The sequence below is a fragment of the Pagrus major genome, chromosome 10 (assembly GCF_040436345.1).
Source record: "Pagrus major chromosome 10, Pma_NU_1.0".
NCBI lineage: Eukaryota > Metazoa > Chordata > Actinopteri > Spariformes > Sparidae > Pagrus > Pagrus major.
The window spans coordinates 5537675-5562204 of NC_133224.1; the positions used below are offsets into that span (position 1 = coordinate 5537675).

At 43.7% G+C, this 24530-nt stretch overlaps 1 protein-coding gene across 1 annotated transcript; it reads left to right on the forward strand.

Moving 5' to 3' along the window:
• Window positions 1–496: 496 nt before the first annotated feature.
• Window positions 497–23763, forward strand: htr2cl1 (5-hydroxytryptamine (serotonin) receptor 2C, G protein-coupled-like 1). The gene is made up of 6 exons (XM_073475358.1): window positions 497–911; window positions 12124–12324; window positions 20018–20181; window positions 20298–20451; window positions 22063–22298; window positions 23191–23763. Exons 1-6 carry the CDS (start codon window positions 497–499, stop codon window positions 23761–23763), a joined length of 1743 nt encoding a protein of 580 aa, XP_073331459.1.
• The last annotated feature ends 767 nt before the right edge of the window (window positions 23764–24530 follow it).

A 24530-nucleotide genomic window follows, 5' to 3' on the forward strand; every position in this document is an offset into this window, starting at 1 on the left:
ACGGGAGCAGGAAGCAACCATGGATTTCAGTGAGCCAGTTTTAAACTCTCAATCGAAAACTCTTAAACTCCATCTTCCATCGAGAGGTGGATGTGACTGAACACCACGAAGCATCGCAGGACGTTTCTGGCTCATTGCACACCTTTAAAACTCATCGCCAATGACTTATTGGCAAGAAATGGGAGATTCGAACTTCAGGGAACAATTGGAGGCTGTTTGCAGCTAGCAAGACTTTATTGGAATATTATCAAGAGCACTTGTAGCTAGTTCCCCCCAATCCCCTCTTCCCTCTCACTCCCCATCCCCAGAGTTTCTTCCTCCCTGTTTTTTCCCTTCCCCAGATCCTGTTTCCATCGATCGACAAACTTCAAAACTCTTCAGATAAGTCTGTCTCAATGCTGAGCACATCTCTCTCTCCACCTTCTTCTTCCCTCTGAAGAAGGTGAATTAAAACTCCCTCTGTCAACCACCGGTAGGGTAAGGGTCTCTCTTTGGGATGGGAGGCCCAGCGAGAGCTCTTCTTGGCGGGTTCAGCACCACCACCTCTTCCCTAGAGGTTGGAAGTCGGATGGCTTGGCCAAGCAACAACCCCCTGGACCTCAACCAATCCCTGTCATGGGGGATAGGGCTTGTAGGCAGCGGTGGAGGTGCAGCAGCCATGAGCGCAGGGCTGGACAATTTCACCCAGGAGTCCGTCACCAGGGCGGTGATGAAGGAGAAAAACTGGCCGGCGCTGCTCATACTCGTCATCATCGCGCTGACGATCGGTGGCAACATCCTGGTGATCCTGGCGGTGTCGCTGGAGAAGAAGCTCCAAAACGCCACCAACTTCTTCCTGAGGTCACTGGCCGTGGCGGACATGCTCGTGGGCATCCTGGTCATGCCGATCTCCCTCATCAACATCCTCTATGGTGAGTTTCGACAACCCACAAAGAAAATCAGCTTTGGTTGACATGTAAGATAGAAAATGATCATTTATAGCAGGGAACGTTGTTGTTTGGTATGAAAATTTAGCTTGATATCTGTAGATATCTGTTTGCAGACATTATATTCATGGAGGCAAGAACGTCAATTTCATAGCAATCATCTAATTGTTGTACTGTTGGTCACATTAAAGGAAAAGTCAGGGGATCACCAAAGTTACTAGGATTCATCATCTGGAGACACTCAATGTTTATGTACCAAATCTCATGTCAATCAATGTAGTAGATGTTCAACTGCTTAACAGAATAAGTGAAAACTTTGACCTGGTGGAGGTGTTTGATGAAAAGTCAAGGGATCACCAAGATCTTCAGGATTTATCATCTTCCATGCCATTTTTACTGATCTCCAGGGCCATGTTGCCAAGAATTCAATAGTAACTTCTTTCTAAAGGACCCCATATCTACTGAAATGATCCTTTTTTTGTTATGAGGGTGAACTGGCTCTCTTTAAATGTATGATTTCTAGCTGTAAAGTCAAAGAAAGGCGCAAAAACTTTTTCTGTCCCTGGGTTTGCTCTATGTTAGAAACAAGTTTTAGTCAGACATACACAAAGATATCCAGTATTCAGTTGACCATGAAATCTGAACAATTACAACGATAACTTCTCTTTCCAAAAGTCCCAAATTCTACTGAAATAATTGTTTTGGTTTGCCAAAGAAAGTCTACGAAACGGCTACATTCAATGTCAAACATAAGTACAAGTAGCATTCTGAGTTTATCTACATCAGTCAGGGACATCTGATTGGGCTCGTATTGATTTCGTTCTTTACATCTTCTTACTTTAATCATGAAAAGACAGATACATGCCTATAAATCTCACCCAGTATTTAAACAATCTTCGCTGCAGGTCTCTACCCCTGATCCTCGGGCCCCCACCCGCCCACTCAACAGCTGTTGCCATCACACTGTGTGACACGGGCCCTGTCATTACTTCAAAACATTTTACAGTGCAATTATTGAAATAATTATTGCTTCTCTCAGACATTGCGCACTGCGATACTGCAAGTGTTTCCAGAGCCGGAGGATGCCAACTTGATGATTGCAATATAATATCAGCGATCAACTGCTGTTCTTGCTTACAATATCCCTGCCAGGATCCTGCATGAACGCCCCCACATTAGTTTAATCGGATGTTGGGTTGTTTTATGGTGGGATGTGTATTGAATATCTTTTCCAATGTTGAGTAAAAACATTGAATTAAAGGAAAGGCTGTCCTCCTCTAACATTTTCAGCCAGCTCTCTGCATTTACACCACAAAGGAGAAGTCCATTTCTCACTGCGTACCTGAAAATGTCACCATCACAGAGCTGATCATACAGCTGATAGTAAGTGAGAGCTGGCCTTTGCGGTTTTCAGTGCAGTAATCCTTGTCTATACCCACTTTTCTTACTTCTAAGAACTCAGAGCAGTTTCTCATTATTGTATCCAGGGTTTTTTTCTTACCTGCAGCAATTCTGGGCCCATTTTTAAAAGCATTCTGATCCACTTATTGGGATGTTGAAAGAAAATGAGACATCCCACCATTGCAATAAGCTCAGGGCGATAACGTGTGGATTAGATTTGCCCTGAAATGCTGAAGGATCTTGAGATTGTTAAGCTGTCTTGGCTGACTCTCTCACCGGGGTGGTGGTTCCCATTTGGAAAAAGGTGGACTGAAGATTGTGCTGAAATTATCAGAGTATCACACTGCTCACGCTCCCCAGCAAGTTTCATCCAGGGTGATGGAAAGGAGTCTCCGACCGATTGCAGCTCTTCAGCGTTGCTAGTTTGTTGGGGTGGTGATGGGAGTTCACTAATCCATCTACGGGGAGTCCTGTAGGGGGTACTGAGTATGGGGTACCAGGGTCATTGCTACTAGCCATCTGGGCATACATCTAGCCAAACTGAGAGCTGTGTCTGTATTCTTGTCTCTGATCCTGTTTGTGATATTCATGGACAGGATCTCAAGGTGCACCTGTGGTGAGGAGAACGTCCAGTTTGGAGAGCCCAGAATTGTGTCTCTCCTTTTTGCAGATGACCTGATTCTGTTCTCTTCATCAGACCGTGACCTTTGGCATGCATTGAGAGTAGTTCCTCAAAGTCTGAGGTTGTGGATTTTTCTGCCAGAAAATGGTGGATTACTGCCTCTGGGTTGAGGTGAGTTGCTGCCCCAAGCAAAGCAGTTAAAGCTTCTCAGGGTCCCATTCACAAGTGACGGTAAAATGGATTGCGGATACAAGCCGACGAAATGAGTTTCCTCTGTAGGCTGGCTGGGCTCATCCTTCGAGATAGGATGAGGAGCTCGAATGCTGGAGGCAGCTCACAGTAGATCCGCTGCTCCTTAATGTTGAACAGAGCCAGCTGAGGTGGTCTGGACTTATGATGAGGATGCCTCCTGGGTGCCTCCCTTGAGAGGATTTTTGGCACGTCCATCTAGGAGGAGACCCCCGGGTGGGTCCAGACCTCGCTGGAGGGATTATGTATCTCATCTGGTCAGGGAACGCTTCAGGATCCTTAAGGAGAAGCTGGAAAGTATTGCTGGGGTGAGGGATGAGTACCCTGCTTAGCCAGCTACTATCACAACCCGATCCCAGAGAAGCAAAAGATGAATAGATGGATGGGTAATTATAGCCACCCCCGCACTCATTATACACCCCTGTTGCAAAATGATTCTTGAATCTTCAACTAACTTTTAAAAGCCTATCTATCTATATGAGAATCTGGCTCAATTGTTCATGTCAACGATGTGAAAAATCTCATTTATTTTCAGCCTTAATCACATATGTAGTTAATTTGATGCAACGTTTGTCTAAATTCCTTGAGACTGCACAGGAGCGAGGTGTGAGAACGTGACGGCAGAGGATGACAGAGCACATGTCATCCCAGTCTGCTGACAGCAGAGTCGGGCCAAATATGAATATGTTGCTGTGAAGAAATTTGAAAAATAGATGTTTAAGCTCGGTTGGTGCTGAATTATTCATATCAGGTTGTTGTGTGTCTGACGTTGACGTTAATGTGAAGCCTTCTCGTTTATCAGCCGCTGTCACGTGTGGTCATTATGTGTCACATTTATATTAACTGGGTTTGAGTGCAAACTGTGATGGCGTATTAGCCAAAGAGGAGGATGGTAATGTGTGCCATTTCAGCAGTGTGACAGCAGGGGAAGACAGATTCAGAAAAAGTCAGCATAGATGGCATCTTGACAGTCTTCTCTTGGAGTTTTGGAGAGTTTTGTGCACATTACAGTGTTTTCACCACCCAGGATTTACAGGACATTTTTTAAATATTATTTTAAAGTTGATCAAGACAGATATATTTTCCATGGACATCATATTAACCTGCTAGCAAGCATGAATAAACGCAGCTGTAAACACAACTTCCTTTTGGTTTTGTGGCATGCAGCTGCTGATCCATCGACATGTATTGACATGACAGCACTGAGAGTGGAGGGATAACACATGAATCAAGGATGAGGAGGTGAATTAGGTCAAAAGGTTAAAGTGGGGATCAATGAGAGGTCGAGAACTCAGCAGTCAGCATAATTAATCTGATGTCAAACAAAGGGCGTACAAATAATTTCAAAACAGATGTAAGGACAGGGTGTAAAGGCTGAAGAAAGGCTCGATCACGGAGGAAAGAAAAGCAGCGTGACGTGGTGAGCTGTTGTGAGCTCGTCACCTGTTTCTATTTTCATTCCTGTTGCTCGCTTTGAAAGAGCATCATGGATGAGGATCGTGGATTAAAGATGTTTAAATGAGGAGTTACTCATACAAAAACGTCTCCTTTTACTACACAGAGCCAGAACAGAGGTGATCTCACCAGGGAGCTGAACGTGTCTGGCAAGAAAACACACCAACTCTTTCTTTCTGTTGGCAATACCGTGTGTCATTTCCAGCAGAGAAACATCGAAATATCTCAGTATAATTAGGGGGACAGTAGGAAGAGAGGCTACCTGAGCAGTCTCACCCATCTTCTACCTGAGTTATTGAAAACAGAAAAGGAAAACACAACAATAAATTGAAAATTAAATTATATTACCAAAAAGACACAGATTAAAAAGATTATTAGTCGTAAGCTAACTTTTAATACCTGGTTTTGGTCAAACTGCGGTGGCTCTGAAGGGTGAATCACAACGGCAAATAAGAAAACACGACCACATTACCTCCAACCAGGAGAAAAATTATATTTGTGCTGGTGTTTTATTATTTACGGTTGTGATTTGCACTTCAGAGCCGCCATAGATTGGCCCGTACTTGGCATTAAAAGTCAGGCCTGTGACTAACAAGTAAATAATAATAACGCTGAAACAAATCCTAGTTTAAAAAAAATGTAGTTGTGGATCTACACGTCCCCTCCCTTGTGTCTCGTCTTGTCTTTTCTATCTGAACTTGCTCCGTCCACGTCTCCGCTCTGTAGCCGTTATCCTTCAGGAATACTAAACAGGACGGGGACGGACTGATTGCTGGTTAATGGACCACGTATGGTCAACGGACACACACACACTCCGTCTGTCTGTTAGTTAGTTCTGCTGATTGCTGCTGCGTTAATCAATGTTGCACTCAAACAAACACGCTGACAAGTCTGTCTTTTTCTTTCTCTGCTTCACACACACACACACACACACACACTGAGTCCGTCTGTCAGTCATACACACACCAGCAAAAGCACACCCGACCTCTGCAAACACATACGAGCGGAGTCTGGATCTATACCGGCAGTGATGGCCATCACACGGGTACTTGATTGCATTGATCCCCACGGCTGGCTGAGTGATAGACCAGACACACACACACACACACACACACACACACAGACAGACAAGTCACTGAATGTTCTCACACAATGATGAATCATTAACAATACGATGGTGATGATGATGACGATGATTATGATGATGATGATCATGATAGAAGCTGATGCAGATGGTAATTTAGCTACTTTGTATCCACACACACACACACACACACACACACACACATAGTCATCTGTCTGCACACACACAGCTTTGATCAGTATATTTAAACCTCTTTAATAGAAAGTATGACAATTAACTTCAATCGGTGGATGCTCAGCATTAAATCGTGTTTTTTTTCCGATGAATCTGTGTAAATGTCGCAGCTCCAGTCGACCTCAGCTGGGTTCACGCACCGCTGGCGTGTTGTCCACCGTTGGACAACACGCATGACCTCATTGTGTCATGTGTAGCATGTAAATGGCTGGAAAATGTCTGGCAGGAGCAGATTGTGCGAGAGTGGGGGGAGAAGAAGTCCTGCAGAAGTCAAACACGGGGGAAGTGGTCATCTAATTCTGCTATAAAAACACCAAGTCCTCTGGAGGACGGATGAACAACACAGAAGCTGCAACATACGTATTTATATACATGGATTTAAAAAACAAAAATTAAAATCTTTCTGCCTCAAGATGTTTTCTGCTCCAGTTCAATAGCAACCCGTCTATCGGTGGGTCGTCTTCTGTCTAATCTGACGTCCTCCGTTCATTCAAAGCTTGGCTCTTCTTTCGGTGATATAAGGGATGAATAAAACACTGATAATATATGAAGTGGGGAATTCACAAGCGTGTGACATAAACAAAAGAAAAATGCATCACAGAATAAATCTCACACATCTATGAGGCTTTAGCGTACAGGAATCAGGTGTCATCGTCAGAAGACGGATGGCGAGGACGGAGGCGTGGTGACGAACACGAGAGGGGAGAGAAGCGGCGGACGAGGGAGATGAGATCTTACGGACTCAATTAAGATGGGGATAGATCACAAACACACACATGGGAACACACAGCCTAGAAGTATGTGACCGTCGGGGCCAACGCAATCAAAACCAGGCGCTGGAGGCCATCCTCAGCGTGGAGGTCAAATTGGAAACTGGCAAAACACACATGTACAAAAACATACACGCACATCGATGCCGGACTTCTTCCTCCCCGGCAGTGGATTAACACGAAATGTGTCGTCTCTGCTGTGATGAATTGGAAAGTGGAACACCAGCTTGTCACGAAGCGTAGTATAAAATCCGATGCGAGGCACGACGATGGCTCGCTGACACTTTACCCTCAAACAATATGAGAACAGAACGGACCCAGACTCATTAAACTTCAAAGGAGACACCTTTTTAATTGGAAAAATGTAATTAGAAGCTCTAAGGTTAATAATCCTGCAAGTGTTACTTAATGTGCTCTGCCTATTTGCATCATACACTGCATTCATGTCTAATCCAGTATCAATATCCAGTGCCAATACAGGAAGTAGTGTGCCCTTATATAGTGTTGTGTAAATGTGTCTCGGTATAATCAGGAAAATAAAATAATAGTATTTAATGCAGAACAAATGTCTAAATTATGAAAGCTGATAGATGTCGTCGTAGTGAACCAGAGCCTAAAATGACACCTTCATGCTGCTTGTTTTGTCCAACCAAGAACACAAAACCTTAAAAGTATTCAAAACAAGTTAACATGATTATGAAAAATGATTTAAACCAGTAACAGAATCATTTCCAATGAGCCAATCAACTAATCCTTAACTGTTTTATTATTCGATTTTGCACAAAACATCAGACTTTATGAGCTCTTTGTATAATTGTGTCCAAAGTAACTAGTGACTTAAACTGTCAGATGAATGTAATGGAGTAAATACAGTGTTTCTCTCTGAAGTGTGGAAGCAGGAATTGCATGAGAAGAAGAGACTCAAGTAAACTACAAGAACTTTGAATGATTTTTCACTCGAGTACTGTACCTTGAGTAAATGTGCTTGATCTAACCACGACCTTTCCCTCATCTTATCCAAGTGTTCACATGCCTGAACTAGAGTTTATTGATCAAAACCACAACCTTTCCTTTAGCTCGCGCCGCAGATATTGTCGAAAGGTCATTTTAAAAAGACAGTGGTGGAAAGTGCTTGTACTCAAGTGATAAATGTAATGAAACTCATGAGAAAGTCCATTTTTTTGGTAAGTTTCTCTGAGTGTTTAGTGAAGACTATCCAAAGGCAGTCTCAGATCTGTATCGCCTGAAATGACATTAAAAGCCTGAAATTCAAACCTTTTTTCTGAACTTCACAGCTCCTGTAGTTACCACACTCCAGCTTTATAGGGCAGAAAACACATACATAATTAATACAAGTAAACACTCACACATCCTACAGATATCTGGTAAAGCTCACCAGAACAGCAGCGTGAAAGCTTCTACGTGACATCAATAGCATTTGGTGTCGATACGTGTCACTATTATGTCTTACAAGCAGTGATATAATCCGCCTAATTGATGCGACCGAGCGCCGAGCAGGTCTTTATGAGCTGCTCTTGGAAGCGAAGGCGACATCAAGCTAAACTCAAGCATGCACTCCAATCGCTAAACCCTCCTTGAGTAACATCTGATTATGTTTATATGCTTGAATCTTGTATAATCTCCCTGCATTAGACCTTCACCGACACACCGCTTCAGCATGATATGAAGGAAGCGAAATGCCGCTTTATGATTGAGGGTTTAAGTATTTTATAAACAGTGTTTAGCTGCAGCGGACCTCAGTCTCCCAGTGTATTTACCAGGAAATCCAGCACACCCGCGAGCCAGCTGAGTAACACCTTGTGTGTGTGTGTGTGTGTGTGTGTGTGTGTGTGTGTGTCATGCAGTGCCCCCAATAAGTGTTTGACCTCTAGAAAGTTATGCAAGCTGCCTCCCACTCAGCGCACACACACACACACAAACAAGCGTGTGATTCACTCCACATGCATCACGTACACGCTGCTCGTCCTGTCCGGCGAATCAGAGATGAAATTAAGGAGTGCACGTGTGTGTGTGTGTGTGTGTGTGTGTGTGTGTGTGTGTGTGTGCGTGCGTGTTTGGCCGCAGGTCTCGTCCTCTGTGAAGAAAGGACTGTTCATATAAATAGCTGCAGGCGGAGAAAGACACAGCGAGGCCAAGTTCGCAGTACGTACCGCGTTCAGAAAGCTGACGCAGCTGGAAATAAAAGAGAGCAGAGGTGCGCAGGAGCACCATCAGTTTCTCGGGATGTTCTTCTTCAGTTGCATATTACATTTTTTTTATTTTTGTTTATATTACAGACAGGAAAACCTTCAGGGAACAAACAAACTGTACATCTCTTAGAAGGAAGAGAAAAGATCTGTTTACGGGAAGATTGTCTCGCCAAGCGTAAAGAAATGTTGACTAACTAAACTTCCAACCGCAAAGAGATTCAATGAGAGTTGAACACACTGAGACTTTTTGTAATTTTTGCCTCGAGGGGTCTCTCTTTCAAGACAAAGCATAAGACATTTGCCATTTTTCAGCTTCCCAGTGGCGGCCAGCTATGGATAGAAAGAGTAAAATGCAGAGCCAGACCTTTGGAGGAATAAACACCTGGAATCACATCGCATTCTGCTCTGATACGGAGACGTATACCGAGATAACTTTTCTGGATTTATCCTCACTCCTGTTTATCAACCTGACTGCAGCAGCAATCTACGGAGGGGACCTCCATTGTCGGGTGTAAATATTCTATAATTTCGACTGCTGAGTGGAGCTGGAAAAGAAATGTACTTAACTTCATAAATGTAACATTAGAGAGAGGAGAGGGGGGAAAAGAAAAGCAAGACATGGAGTCTGGTGATTGCTGAGCTCAGTGAGAGTTGACCTAAATGCAAACACAGACGCACTAGCTTACGGCTAATGTACAGTAAAGTAAGTACTCGCACAAGTAACAATCACCAACATAAATTTAGTGTTATGGCAGTTTAATCAGATCTGAGTTTTGTTGTTTTCTTCAAGGATCTCTTCAACTTCAACATGCTTCAATATGCTATAACATGGCTCTTATCCCCAGTGTAGCTTTGCTGCTAGTGGTGCCAGGATATCATTTTCGCCTGCTAAGCATCCAGCTCACCGATCAAGCTAATTCATTTACCTCCGTTTAAGCAAAATTTAACTCATTGATTCAATTTTTCTCTGCCAATTTGCTCCCTGCTGTATTTCTGTTACTTACCTCAGCTGCTGTGTTGGCGTCCCAGGCGACACACTGGCCCACTGCTGAGATAATGGAGACTAATTTCATTCCCCATGACCCAAACTGTTCACCCCGCAGAGCACCGAGCCAAGATACTGGCTCACGACCAGCATTACAGGGTTTCACACTGTTGCTTGCTGTGACCTTTGACTTCCCTGTGGTGCGGGACAAAGAAGAAGGATTTCAGCCTCGGGGATCAACGGAGCATCACTGAAATAGTGGCTAGTCATTGTTAGCGTGTCTGACGCTGGCCTGCTGGGAGTTGAATAACCATTTTAGTTGCGGTTAATGAACAGTTACGTCAGAGATGGAGGCTGTCCGAGGGACAGGGACGAAAAATATAAAGGATGCCAGCTGATTTGTGCAGATGGTTTTCTTGCATGTAGGGCAGCTTATATATGGCACTCGGTCCTGTTTTCTGTACTCAAAGGGCACCCCCTGGCACTTTGGGCCATGTGTCATGCTTTATCTATCAAGAGGGCACTTTTGCAGCATCTTTTTTGCCTGTAATCATGCATGAACCTTGAATCTTTTTCATGAGGCCCTTCATCTTTTCTGAATATTTTTTTTGTTCATATGCTGTATAACGAAACTCAGCTCATACGTGGGCTCAAAACTGAAGAGTCTTCAATGGAATGGATCGAAAAACAACAATGAAACTGAAGTCAGAGGCCAGTGTGGTTGTTTCCATGAATGTGTTTGTGTTGGACGTCAACCCTCCGAGGCACTACAGGGCGGTAAACATAAAACTTGAGATGGTGGCCAGCTGAGGACGTGTTGAGCAGGTATAATCTCGGTTCAGTCCTTGGTTGACAATTGGAAACATTCACATCACGCTTATTTTCCCAGTGTGGCTGCAATATTAATCTGTCAAAGTTATCTTAATAATTAGCCTTAATCGACATTGTTATTCATTAATTCCTTTTTGTTATATCCCTGTCATTATCTTGCCAGCGTTTTATTTATCTAGGTATCAGCAGGCTGCATCGAACCTTGAGTCTACAAAGCCAGAAACACTCACTTCACACAAACACACACAAGCCTTCAGGCACAGCAGAGCTTTATTCTCTTATTTTTCATCCCTCCATATGTCCCTGCGTTAATCCACTGCTTATTGGCCCCGCTCAGAAACATATAAATGACAATGTCAGTATCTAAACCAGAGCTCTCCCTGCTGGAAACATTTGTAGGCAAACCAATTATCTAATCCTGACCTTTCCACTCCAGCTGTAGCACTGACCACAAATCTAATCATCTCTCATAATAATCAGGGTAATACTTGTAAACCATGTAAACACTGTAGTTAAACTATTGCCTTCACCTGATTCCTCATGGGAAGTGGGGAATGTAGTGCGCTGTGCCTTGATGTGTCTGAATTAATTAAAGTTTAGTCAGCCTCTGCCTGCTGCATCTTAAGCCGTCATACTCCGCTGACCCTGATGACATTCACTCAGCCCGGCCCCTCAGCACAGATTGAACAGATTTACATCACTGCTCTCAAAGACAACTGTGTATCAACAGCAGAAGAAGAGAATAAACTGACGGCAAAGCATCATTTTTATCCGTCTGTCATTTGAGAGTTAACCGTCTAGTAATCTTTGAAGTGAATAAAACCGTCATTTTCACATCTAAAGGACAATAAAACCTCAATACTGCGTAACATACCCGCCAATCCCCAGACTGAATGTTGGCATTGTACGTTTCAATTTTCATTTTTATGTTGGGACAACTCTGTTCTTAAGGTCTTGTTGGGTTTAGGCACAAAAACCACTTGGTTAGGGTTGGGAACAGATCATGTTTTGTGGCTTGTTGCCACAAACACAACTGGACAGGTGGTAAACATCCAGACATCTTATTAAAAATAACCTAATTTTGTTGCCACAAATATTGCTGGAAAATGTCCCCAAGTCTCCATAAAATATCCAGTTTTGTTGCCACAGAGAAAGGTGGAAAATGTTGTGACAACTCTTTAAAATACCTGGTTTTATTGGTTGTAACGCGATCTTCAAGTGGTCTGCTGCCATCTCATATCTGTCAAACCACAACCATCCCCTCCTGATAAGAAAGTCAGCTCATATACACGTAACCTGAACGTACTGTGATACGTATTACTGGACCTCTAACACTCTCCACTCTCTTTCCTCCAGACTACGCCTGGCCTCTCCCCAGCGCTCTGTGTCCGATCTGGATCTACCTGGACGTGTTGTTCTCCACCGCCTCCATCATGCACCTGTGCGCCATCTCCCTGGACCGATACGTCGCCATCCGCAACCCCATAGAGCACAGCCGCTTCAACTCCAGAACCAAAGCCATGATGAAGATCGCCGCTGTCTGGACCATATCTATAGGTCAGGATGCATCATACGCATATTTTACAGTTTAACGTATGCTTTCAACAAATTACATATTAAAGGGCCAGTTCACCTAAATAAAAAAAGACATATTTTATCTTCAACCTCTTTCGGTATGGATCCATCCAGACAGTGTTGCTTTTCTTCTCTCAGGTTTTAAAATAACCCTTCTCGAATTTAATAAGCAGTCCTCACATCATTGATTTTCTCTGAAAAAATAAAAATTACTGTGGATAATCAAGTGTGAAATGAACGTAGCCTAATTCTTTTAATAGATTAAATGTCGATCATGACGTTAAAAGCAGGGCGTGGACAGTTTCAACTACTTTTTAAACATTTTTAGTGCCACATGAATCCATTTTCCTCCATTGTATTGAGGCGAATTCAGCATTTGTGTTTTGGGTGACATTACCCTTTAACCTTTTGGAAAACTCCCAAGATGCATCTTGTTTTTATGGTCATTTCTGATGCTGGATTTGTTACTGTTAATTTGTTGGTCCCCTTCAGGCCCAGACAGAGTTTCCAGATTGATGAGTGTTATTAAATTTAATGAGTTTTTTGGGGATCCCCTGGCACTTTCTCCAAAGGTCCCAGCAGCACACCTGCTGACTCCCTGAAACGCTCAGAGCGTCTGACAGCTTCTTGTTACAGTCGGGGCTGATTTGCATCACGCTCGCTGCACTTCTCATATTCGTCTTTAACGGAAACAGTTGTGTCATCAGGAAATGTATGGAGAGTGTTATTAGCAGTACGTCCAGGAGATGAAACGTAACAAGAAGACAACTTTGTGTCTTGTGTCCAACCTCCCTGATCACCTGCTCTCCCCTTTCTTCTGCATCTCCGCTTGTTAGAGCAGCCTATTCAGCTGTGTAATAGCCTGGAGTAATCAGTTTGTGTGTTTGTGTTTTGTCGAGCGGGGACTTCGAGCCTCCTACTGAGGGAAAGTGTTGAGGGATCAGATGACTTTCAAAACTTTTCTTTTCAGACCTCCCTCTGTCTGTCTGTCTGACCTCCGGCTTCTGTTGATGTTGTTTCGTGCCCTTTAGGACCCAGGAGGGCTTGACACGTATTACAGCCACACACACGCGCACAAACACACACACACACAGATTGTCTGAGCATATCGTTAGCGCCGACCTTACAGTACGTGCAGCTCTAAGTCATTACCCGCTTCAGATACAGTAGATTGGTAGAAGCTTCTTCCATAAAAAATGTACATTTATATCCTGAATGCAAGAGAGCTCGCTGCCCTCAGAGCTGATTGTTGCTGACATAGTGCAATTTACAAACAGAGAATAACCTTACATGTACACTTTGTGTAAGGGATTACCATACAATAATCGCTAGAAGGATTAAAAAGTGACCGTTGAGTTGATTTTATGGACATTTTTCGAAATATCACAGCTCTGACAAAATACACGTTCCTGTAATGGAGGGCAAAAACTCATGCCCACTTCATATCCACCGTTAAGAAACACGAGTCATTTATTTATTTACAGATCGAACTTGTTGTGCACAAAACACAGATACATTACTGCACACGTAAATCCACACAAGACAAAGTGATGTGGCCGTTTTAGGTACGATGGCGCAAAGGAGGAAGTCAGGTGACTTAATATAATGAGTGTACATATGGAGGAGGTGTATATATATATTAAAACTGTCCCCCTCGTCTGAGACCTGTAATTTTCCTTGCAGCTTTAAACAAATATTTACAGCAGCTATCTCCTCTGGAGATCCGATTCTCCGTGTTGACCGAGAATAATAAATGTAGAGGAATTCATCTCAGTGTTATCAGAAAACAAACTGTAAAAAATGTACACAGGAAAGCAAGAACGATAGGATCTTCCTTCCGATAGCCTCCTTATCTCTGTAAAAAGAACACATAGTCTTTAGATTAAAGCCGAACATCTTCCTCTTCCTCTGCAGCCAGCTGGAAACTCACTGGTTACTGCAACAGTAAATACACTAACTATACTCCACAACCTTTCTGAATGCCTCTCAGTGACAGCAGATGTACAATAATGATATAAACATGTTGAGTTTTCCTCTTTTCACATTCTTGCGGGGGTTGGAACATCCACTCCTAACGAAAGCTGAGGTATTTTCCTCCTAAGTGCATTTCCTCCGACTGTTGTTGAGTTGTTTTCGTCTTTAAAGCGGCCTTGACAGATGGCGATGATTGACACCTCGAGATACCAGGTGAAGTTGTACAAACATTCAATGCCGGCTGCTTTTAAATCGTAAGAAATCCCTGCACTCCTGCCGGCGTTTCCTTGACCCCCCTCGAGAGGCTCTGCAACACAACGTTGGGCCATGATTGAGGTCTGAGAGGGTTTAGAGCGATCAATGCTCGAGGATTAGCAAGGAAACTTCCAACAGAGGGTTGATTACATTTAAAAAGAGAGATTTTAGATCTGATGTACCCACTCTCAGCGAAAGTGAAGCACCAATCGAGACACAAGTTTCGTAGAAGAGTCGTAGTCATGCACATATTACCATGTATTTTACTGTTGTTGCTGAGTTCAAGTCAGCTTTCAGATCAGGAAGAAAAGAGGATTCTGCTGTGCTGGAAATAATCTCAATTTCTCCACTTCTCCACTAATTTATTCACACCTCTCCTCCGTGACCCAAATGGTTTTCGGAGTATGAAATCAATGAGGTGGATCGCCGTCTTCCTTTTAACCTCACCTGGCTGATCCAAATAAGGAAAACAGCAGATGGATGTGATTTTTTATTCACTTTGTGTTATGCACTTTAAAAACTTAACATCACAGCCTGCAGACATCTGTATTAGTTCGTGAACATCTGTTAGCAGACCTTTGTGAAGCTGCAAAAGCGAAAATAATGAAAATATGCAACTTTTCAAAGCGTAAATAACACAAACTTCTTCTTACAAATGAAAAGTTTAATTCACAAATAATAAGGTGTTTTGCCCCTGCAGCCTTACCTGACCTGGTATGACCAGTGGCTTATGTTCACTAACGTTAGCTAATGTTAGCAAACTGTACCTCTGTGACATTGTTGTACTGTTACACATTTTTATATTGTTGTTTTTGAAATGTTCCCCATAATTGTGAAATGTGACCACAGTCTGCACTGTGCAAAAGTTACACAGTACTGTGGACTGTGAATTACAAGACAAATATGTTGGAGGTGCCAGACGTTTGATCCATTTCCTGTCAGTAAGCAAGATAATCTATTGATCTCAAAGTAGAACTAATCGAGGTAAGATGATCACATCCGGACCAAAGATCTGGTGTGCAGTTTGATCACTTTTATTTTTATTAAAACTTAAAATTAAAGACTCTCTCCGGCTTTATTAACAATTTATTTTGATTATAACCTTGACTTAGAAAAGAAACTGCAACAATCTCTCTTGATGATTAAAAAAGACTTTAAGATATTTTAATCTAATTTAAATCTTAATAAATTCATGGAAAAATTGGACAATTTAACAATTCCTGATTGTTTGACTCCTGATTTAATCTGTAATAAAGTCGTTTGTGTAAAGTCCCGAAACTGCAAATTTCCTTGCAGCTTTAAAAAACAAATTTACAGCAACTATCTCCTTTCCAGATCACTTTCTGTAGGAATTCATCTCAGTGTTATCAGCGCAGAAACAAAAAAAAACACACACACACACAAGAAAAGCAAGAACAACAGAGTCTTTCTTTTGATGCATATCTCTGTGAAAAGTTGTTCTGCTGTGAAAGATAAAAATCTTACGAGCTTCAGCGACAGATCAAGTTGATTGACGCCCCCGGACGCCACATGTAGGTGTAGCTTTTACATCCGTCCTTCTCCCTCTGCGGTCCTTCACAACCGGCTGCCTTCTAATTATAAGAAATCCCCTGTTTTTCCTGTTGCCATTTCCTTGACCCCTCTGAAGGTTTTCTGCCCCGCTACATGCTGCTGTGATTGAGGTCTGCGAGGGCTTACAGCGATCAATGCTGAAGGATTAGCAACAGAACATCTGACAGAAGATCCTGGCAGCCATGATCTCTGTAATAACACACTCTGGTTCGACATGGAGGTTGTAGGTGCAGTACTACTACAGCTTACGTAACAAATCGTCGTTATACAACCATTACGAACATGATAGTACCTGATTTTGTTCCGCCTCGCTTTAGATTTCTGAACATTTCACTGTTGAAATGGTTGAATACACCACCACATCAGTTTCACACAAAGGCTCTGCCAACAACAGGCTTAAACAACGGGTCATGGAGCGCCTACCAAGAAGTTTCACTGCCAAAAAACCTGCAGAGAGACCAGCTGAAGAGGTTAAATGGGACATGACCCCTTGTGAAAAAATTAAATGTGAGATTGAATCAATATAATCGTAAACTAAACACATATATATTGAATATTTGAGTGTATTTCTTTGACTTAGGGTTTGAATGTTGCATTAAATAATCATTTCAAACTATTTAAAACAGGTCGGATGTCTTGGAGACGAACAATAATTCAAGTTATCATCACACAACATCTAATCTCACAATTTAAAAGAAGCCTTGAGGCTCTTAATCTGGCAATAGACACGTTTTTTGCTTTAATGTATGATTGTCTCCATTATGAAAGAAGAAACGGTTGTTCTGTGATGTTGGTAGTTACCACTGTTCGGTTTAGGTGCAAAAACCACTTGGTTAGGGTTAGGAAAAGATTTAGCTTTGGCTTGAAACATCTGGTTCTGCCACCACAAACACGACTGGAAAATGTCCTGATGTCTTTTAGCAAATATCAGGATTTGTTGCCAGAAATACAGCAGCGAAATGTTCCAGTAGTCACTAAAATAAGCGGCTGATACAGGAAGGGAACAGTAGCCTCTTACTTGGCGGGTGTTTTGTTTAGACGCTGGTTTTGTCGCCTCAAACAAGGCTGGAAAACTGCCCGATGCCTTGTTAAAAATATCTGGATTTGTTGCCACAAAGATGGCAGCAAAATGTGCAGACGGTTGCAACAATTAAACACGAAACAGGAATCAAACAGGCTGTATCACCGAGATGTGACGCCTCTACCATCCTCTCCTCCTCCTCGATAAAAGTCAACGTATCTCTAGCTAATGCGCCAGTTCTGCCGACTGGGTTGTGATCTTGCTTTGCATCTACAGTAGGCGTGATTAAACTCTCCTCTTTCTCTTTAACTATTTCCAAGATTCCCTCCATTACTTTTTTCTATAAGCTACGAAGCATAAGCATGCTTCATTTCCTCTATTCCCCAAGCTTAGCTGGAGTCTTCTCTTTGAGGTGTGCGGCGCTCACAAGGGAAACATTTTTCAGAGCAGCTCATACCACGATGATTTTCCCCGATCTCCCTCAGCGGGTACAATAATCTTCCTCCAGCAGCAGCAGAGCCCTTTAGTCGAGCCACGCTAGTGATCGGCCTCAGAGCGAGTGTGTGTCGGTTGTGCGCTTTGTGCATTGACAGAGTGGGCGAGCAGCTTTGGCTTCAGCAGATAACCGTCGTCACCCGAGGGAGCAGAAATCTGCTGAAGTTTGAGTTTTTAACAGCTCAGCGTGTTGTGCAGCCTGTGTGTGAAAAGAGCCAAAAGTTAGATTGAAGGTTATGTGACAAAGCAGCCAGAGGTTACTGGTTGGTCCACCTGAACTTGATGTTTCAGTCCCAGTGGCACCCGTCTTCTTGGACATCTCCAGAGGTCTTAACGGCGATATCTGCCATCCCAGGTACACTCCCCTCGATTCTGTACCCTCTCGTCTTCATCTTACAGCCCAGTTGTTCTTTTCCTTTTAGTCCAGAACCAATTTGATGTAAATGTTTGTGGTGTTCGCCATCAATCCATCCATTTTCTCTGGTGTCCAGGGTAAGCAAGGTAGTCCAGACGTCCTTCTCTCCGGCATCGGTTTTTCGACTCCGTCACGTGTTCCCAGGCCAGGTGAGATCTAATCTCTCCGGCAATGTTCGGGGTCGACCCGGGAATCTGTTACCTTCCGCTACTCCAAGGTCCTGACCCCTTTCTCTTCGGTGCAGCGACCTCGATTTTGTTTCGGAAATTTGATTTGATCTTTGAACTCAGTCTTTCCTCGATCGATCGACTGGTAACTGGTAAATCGACACCTTTGCCCTCCAGTTTCGCTCCCTCGTCTCCACAGCGGTCCGGTACAAGGCCTGCCTTACTGCTGTGGTGCTCACGGAGATTTAAAAGTATTCAACACCAAACCAATCATTATGTACCATCCAGACCTCTGAGGTCAGATCAGGTTACAGGTCTGCTTTCGGTCCCTGGAGTCAAAACTAAACATGGGGAAACAGCGTTCAGTTATTATGCGCCACATATCTGAAGCAAACTCCCAGAAAACTGCAGGTTTGCTCCAACTCTCAGCTCTTTTAAATCAAGGCTGAAGACCTTTTTGTTTGCCACTGCCTTTTACTGAAGCAATTTGAAGGCTTTGATCAATGTCTTGAACTGCACTGTAACTTTAATTGTCTTGTCTCTTTAAAACCTGTTCTATTTGAGCTTGTTTTTTCTATTTGCAACTTTTTTTGAATGTAATTTTATGCCCCTGTAAAAGCACTTTGAGTTGCCCTGTGTTTGAACTTGCCTTGCCTTTCCCAAACAATACTGCTAACAATTATATCTGTTTGTTACGAGGGGGCGTAACCATTCTGAAACTGAGGCCGGGACAGCGATGTCGAGTCCCGCAATGGATAACGACTGGACTCGGACCACTGGACGGCCTCGTTAGTCGGAACAATTTGCACATCACAGATTATTTGGACATTCACAGAGAAAATGTTTACAATTAATGCAAACAAATTCATCCTCCCGGGCGCTGCGAGTGCACTCGATTGCAACGATTGCATTAGGAGAGCTGCCACGGCTCCTAAATTGCGTTTTGACGTCCGCCTGGTCACCAGCTGTGAGATAGAAAATGATGTACCTTGGACCTAAATGAATTATGCCAGCCCACACCGTGGACAGCTCAGAGAGGACCGTCTCGACTTTGTCTGTGAAACGCTTTCTTGTTGCCATGAGAGTCTCTTTTTCTCCTCAGTGTCTGAAACAGATCCCAGGTCAGCCAGCACTTTCAAACAGAAACAGCTCTTTGAAAATGAGAAGCAGCACATTAGTCAGAGTTGTTATCACGGGTCAGAAAAAATCAGCTCGACCCAGAAAGGTTTCGCTCTCACCTCGGTGTTTTGTTGGTCGATGCCCTCCAACAGCACCAAAGCAGCTATTGTAACACCATGAACACCCATTACACATTGACTCTCTGATACTCTCGACAGCTTATTGATTCATAGCAGGTGTAGCGCTCGTTTTTTCCATCTGTGTTGTTCTAACTACTCTAATGATGATAAAAAGAGGCTCTACAGGTCCACGAGCGAGCCCGATCTATAAAAAATTGGTGGATAATGAAGTCGTGTGATGTTTCAAAACCGACAAATGTGTTCAGGGTTGATCGCGGGAAAATTATTTAGCACCGCACTTTACGCTAATCATCCGTGTTGTTTTTTAAAAGTAATTTAACCATAAAATTAAATGGAAACAGGTGTTTTCCCTCCGCTCTGATTCATGTTTATGACCCTCGTGGTTCATGGTTAAATGGGTCTGTTTACAGACAGGAAATCACACCATTATTTTACAATAATCCTAAATGTGATCCGAAGTTAACGACTGGTCTACACTGATTCCTCTGACCCTCTCTCTCTCTGTGTCTCTGTCTAGGTGTATCGATGCCCATCCCAGTGATCGGCCTCCACAACGAGGACAAGGTCTTCGTCAACGGCAGCTGTGTCCTCAACGAGGAGCGCTTCGTGCTGATTGGCTCCTTCGTGGCCTTCTTCATCCCATTGGTCATCATGGTGGTGACGTACTGCCTCACCATACAGGTATTCTGGTCTGTGTGTGCCTCCCCTCATGTCCTTACTTTACCTTTCTTTTCGTTTATACTCTCACATCCTTCTTCTTCTTCTTCTTTATTGTCTTTGCTCCGTCTCGTCCCCAGGTGCTCCAGAGGCAGGCCACCGTCTTCCTGTACGAGGCAAAGACTTCCTCCCAGCAGCCTTTGCACACACCAGCAATGACGACTACATTACAACCCCCCGCCAGCACCTTCCACCTCCCTCAGATCAACACACTTTCACCTTCAGACTCACAAGGTACAAACTGATCAGGTAGTTCAGCTGCTGAAATGTGGTTTATTTCAACAGAAGAACTGTTTTTTTTTAAATCAAGGACGAAAACAACATCAGTGGTTCGTTTTTACCCGTCTGTTGTGCCGTATGTTGGTACTTTGTCTTGTTTTTCCCTTTCTGGAGATTTTAATCCCTCGACCAACCCTAAAAATCCCTAAATGAAACTAAGCAGAAGCACGAAACAGATTGAAGCTGTTGCTGTTTTGGACTTGTGGGATGGTTGATTAAACTCTTGAGGTCCAAGCTTTTTTTTTATTTTCATTTTAATAATGAATAATGACTCCACCACAATCCTTCACCATCATTTTAGGTTGTCTTTTTCCATTTATCTCTATTTGGCTTCAAGTCAATGTCAACACTTGTGGCTGTACGACAAGAAGACTAGAACACAACAACGCCTGTCATTGAAAAAAGACAAAGCAAACAGGTTCATGGAGGAGCTAGTTTAGCTAACGCATTGTGTTTTAGCCAAACAACAGCTTACCAACCGTAAGAAGACACAGTTTGTCCAGCTAACTAGCTTACCACCTAGGCCTACACTAGCCTTGGAAGAGTGTTTAGCTAGGAGGCTAACTAAAGACACAGTGTTAACAAACTAATTTACTTCATTTTGTGTTGTTACATGTTTCGTGATGAAAATAATAGTCCTGTTCACAGCTAGGTCATTTAATGTGTAGTGCGTCTCCGATGTGTGGAAGCTAACAAGCTATATCAGCAGGCTAATGTTAGCAGCTCTGTTCTGGTACTTGAGTAACCAACAAGGGCATATTTAAGATTATATGGTTCTTGTTTCTAAAAAAAAAATGTGCTGGAGACATCAAAAGTCAGCTAGAGACAGTTTTCAGCAAACTAAGTAAGCTAACACTAGCTTCATTAGCTAACCCCAACTAATGAAATCTGTTGGCAGCAGGCAAAAATCCACTGTCTAATGCTAGAAAAGAGAAACCTACTGTTGGTTTCCTCTGTCTTAAATTAAGGACTTATATTTATAAAAATTACTAAGAATTTCGAGTGGTAAATCTGCTAGCATTGACTTAACATTAGCATAGCTTTACAGGCCCGAAACTGCAACTCAGGGGTCCAGGGCGAAGCATAAAGTCCAATCTCCTACACTTAATTGTCAAAAGTTGTGGATGAGGCAAAAAAGCAGATTATATATCATCCAATTCACCTGCAGTGTGCTGCATAATGGTCGTGCTGCTGAGCAGACAGAGGCTATCTTTCCGATCAGGTTGGACAGCACATGGACGGCTGGTTCCTGACTCCACGCTGAGCGATAGCGTCTCCAGCACACATGAAATTGCATGATGTGGCACTATTTTACCCATTTTCCACCCCATCCTCTGGCACCCCAGACATAGAGGAAAGCGTGAGGAAATATTCTCCTCGTGTTTAACCTTTTCGTACGTCAGTTTCTCTGGTTGTTGTCCTGTGAATGGTGAAAACAGACACTTTACAGCTGACAGACTTTAGACAACTGATACATTGTGCATTTACACACAACATATTTTCAGTTCATATATCTTTAAATCAGATTTTCATGTTACCTTGATTCCTCTTCCGCCCGTCCCGCAGAGTTAAAGCCCCCGCCCCCTCAGAGCAGACGAAACACCTTGAGCTGTCTGAAAGGAGCCGAGCCCAGCATACTGCTCAGCGCCTCCACACCAGACAGCATAAGCATCATCCCCAGCTCTGAGGTGGCGTCTCAGCTCAGCTCGCCGGCAGCGGGGCCATCGCGGAGCGACGCGTCGGGCTGCCACGGCCGACGGGGGATGATGCAGGCCATAAAGAACGAGAGGCGGGCCTCCAAGGTGAGACTGCAGAGTGGAGCTGAGTGCCTGTCGGGTGATTTAAAGCGCAGTCGTTTGACGGCGCCAAGAACAGAGATAAACAGATAAATGCACCAAAATGTGTCCTCAGCTTCGAGTATCAATGAATGCTCTTTTTAATCATACTGACTTCCACAAAAAGCTGAACACACTGAATGTAAATAAAGACGGACGACATCACAGCTCTGCAAAAGACTTTTTTGTACAGTGGGAGGAAGTGGAGATGCGTCATCCATCTTAATATCCACCCTCCATCCTCGTTCTTAGAGCAATTGGGAGGTTGCATGACTAATTGATGAAGATCGAGGTTAGCGACTTTATCAAGTAAATACTACCAACACCATTATTATTAATGCTTAGCCCACCTAGCTAACGCGTCCAAAGCCTTGAAAGTGCCACAAGTGCACAGGAAAAGATTATCTTGGTCTTTTGGGTCTCGATGCTCCAATATGTTCGCTAGCTAGTCGCTAACTTTGTCTGCCTGCTGTTTGGTGCTCAGGAGGTCATGAACGTTGGTTTTATCAGAGCTTTTTTTTATTGTAAACAACCCAAAAAAAAGCAAGGTTGTGGGCTTTAAAACCAAAACAATGAGCTAAAAGCTGCTAAACTAGATAGTGGGGTGTCCAAACATTCATATTGAAGGCTTCTATCAATATTTAATGCTTTGTGTTTCCTGTAACCTGAATTAAAAATGTAAATCTCAGCAGAAGATGCACACTTGGTTATTAAGTTGGTTATTAAAAAACATCAATCTATGTGTGATGACCCCCTGAGAGAAAGGGCAATTTAATTTTAGGTAAATAAAAGGAAGTACATGTTTATTTTAGCATCTTCACTTCTTCTCTTCTTTTCCTTTTGCTCCTTCCATCATCAGGTCCTGGGAATCGTCTTCTTCCTCTTCCTCATCATGTGGTGTCCCTTCTTCATCACCAACGTCACCTTCGTCCTGTGCCGCGGCTCCTGCAACGAGTCGCTGCTCCACGACCTCCTCAACGTCTTCGTGTGGGTGGGCTACATCTCCTCCGGGGTCAACCCTCTGGTCTACACCCTCTTCAATAAGACCTACAGGAGAGCGTTCTCCAGCTACATCAGGTGCCGGTACAAAGTGGGGGCCAACGCGGCCGGACAGACTTGCAAAACCCTCCTGGTCCCCCCGCCGTGCCCGTCGCACGCCGTGACGCCACTTCTGATTGGCAGTCACGGCAAAGCAGGCATGGACCGCAATAGTAACTGTCGCAACGGCGGCAGGGGGGACAACGGGAGGCTGGCGGTGGACCCCGAGGACATGACCGATGACGGGACACAAATCGGGATAGCGTCGCAGAGCCTCTCCGAGTGCCACAATGCCGGCATGCTCTCGGAAACGGAGCCGGAGACGGAGGTGGAGCAGGAGCTGTCGCTCATCAGCTACAGCCCCGCCCCCAGAGAACACACAAGCAGCGTGTGATTGCGTGTTTTTTTTGTTGTTGTCGTTTCATGTCTTCTTTTTAACCTGCAGACGCTGGGCCGAGCAACGTTTTTCGACGAGCTGGTGCTGGGAGCCAACGGCGTTTCTGTATCGGCTGCAAGAGGGTGCTTTTATTGTGAAAGGACTGGTCTCGGGTTGAGGAGCCTTATCACCACACTGAAGTGCACTACTTACTTACACGTTAGAGAAAAGAAGGATAAAGCGAGGATTTCTGGAGGGAGTTTTGGAACGAAAGCCGATATTTCAGACGTGGTTGTTTTCCCACGTGGTGTCGAAATGTTGGTTTTCAGACCGTAACTAGAGAATAAAAGCGTTTGTTAAGCCGTCGCTCCTCAGTCGCAGAATGTGGGGAACTTCACCGGGGACAAAGTGGACAAGAGCCAGCGAGCAAAGAGCTTACTCTCATCGGTAACCTGGTATGAAGTCAAGCGGCCCTCAACGGAGTCCCACTGATGCAGGTTACGAGAGTCGAGCGCCGACCAGCCGAGGTCACCGGGGGTCAAACCACGACGTCACGCCGCCTTCAGTCAGAATGCAGTCCGAGCTCTGGTTTTACGTGGATCCAGCCTCCACGCCAGGCAAAAACCAAAAAAACCAAATCTATTTTTGTGCCGGTCAAGCTTGACGACAACAGTCATAAAAATATACCTGAATGAACCTTTTTTCCAGCATGTATAATCAAACTGTTCAGCCGACAGAAAGTGGGATTTTTTCTCTCTCTCTCGAGGCTGCAGTCGAAAAAAGTT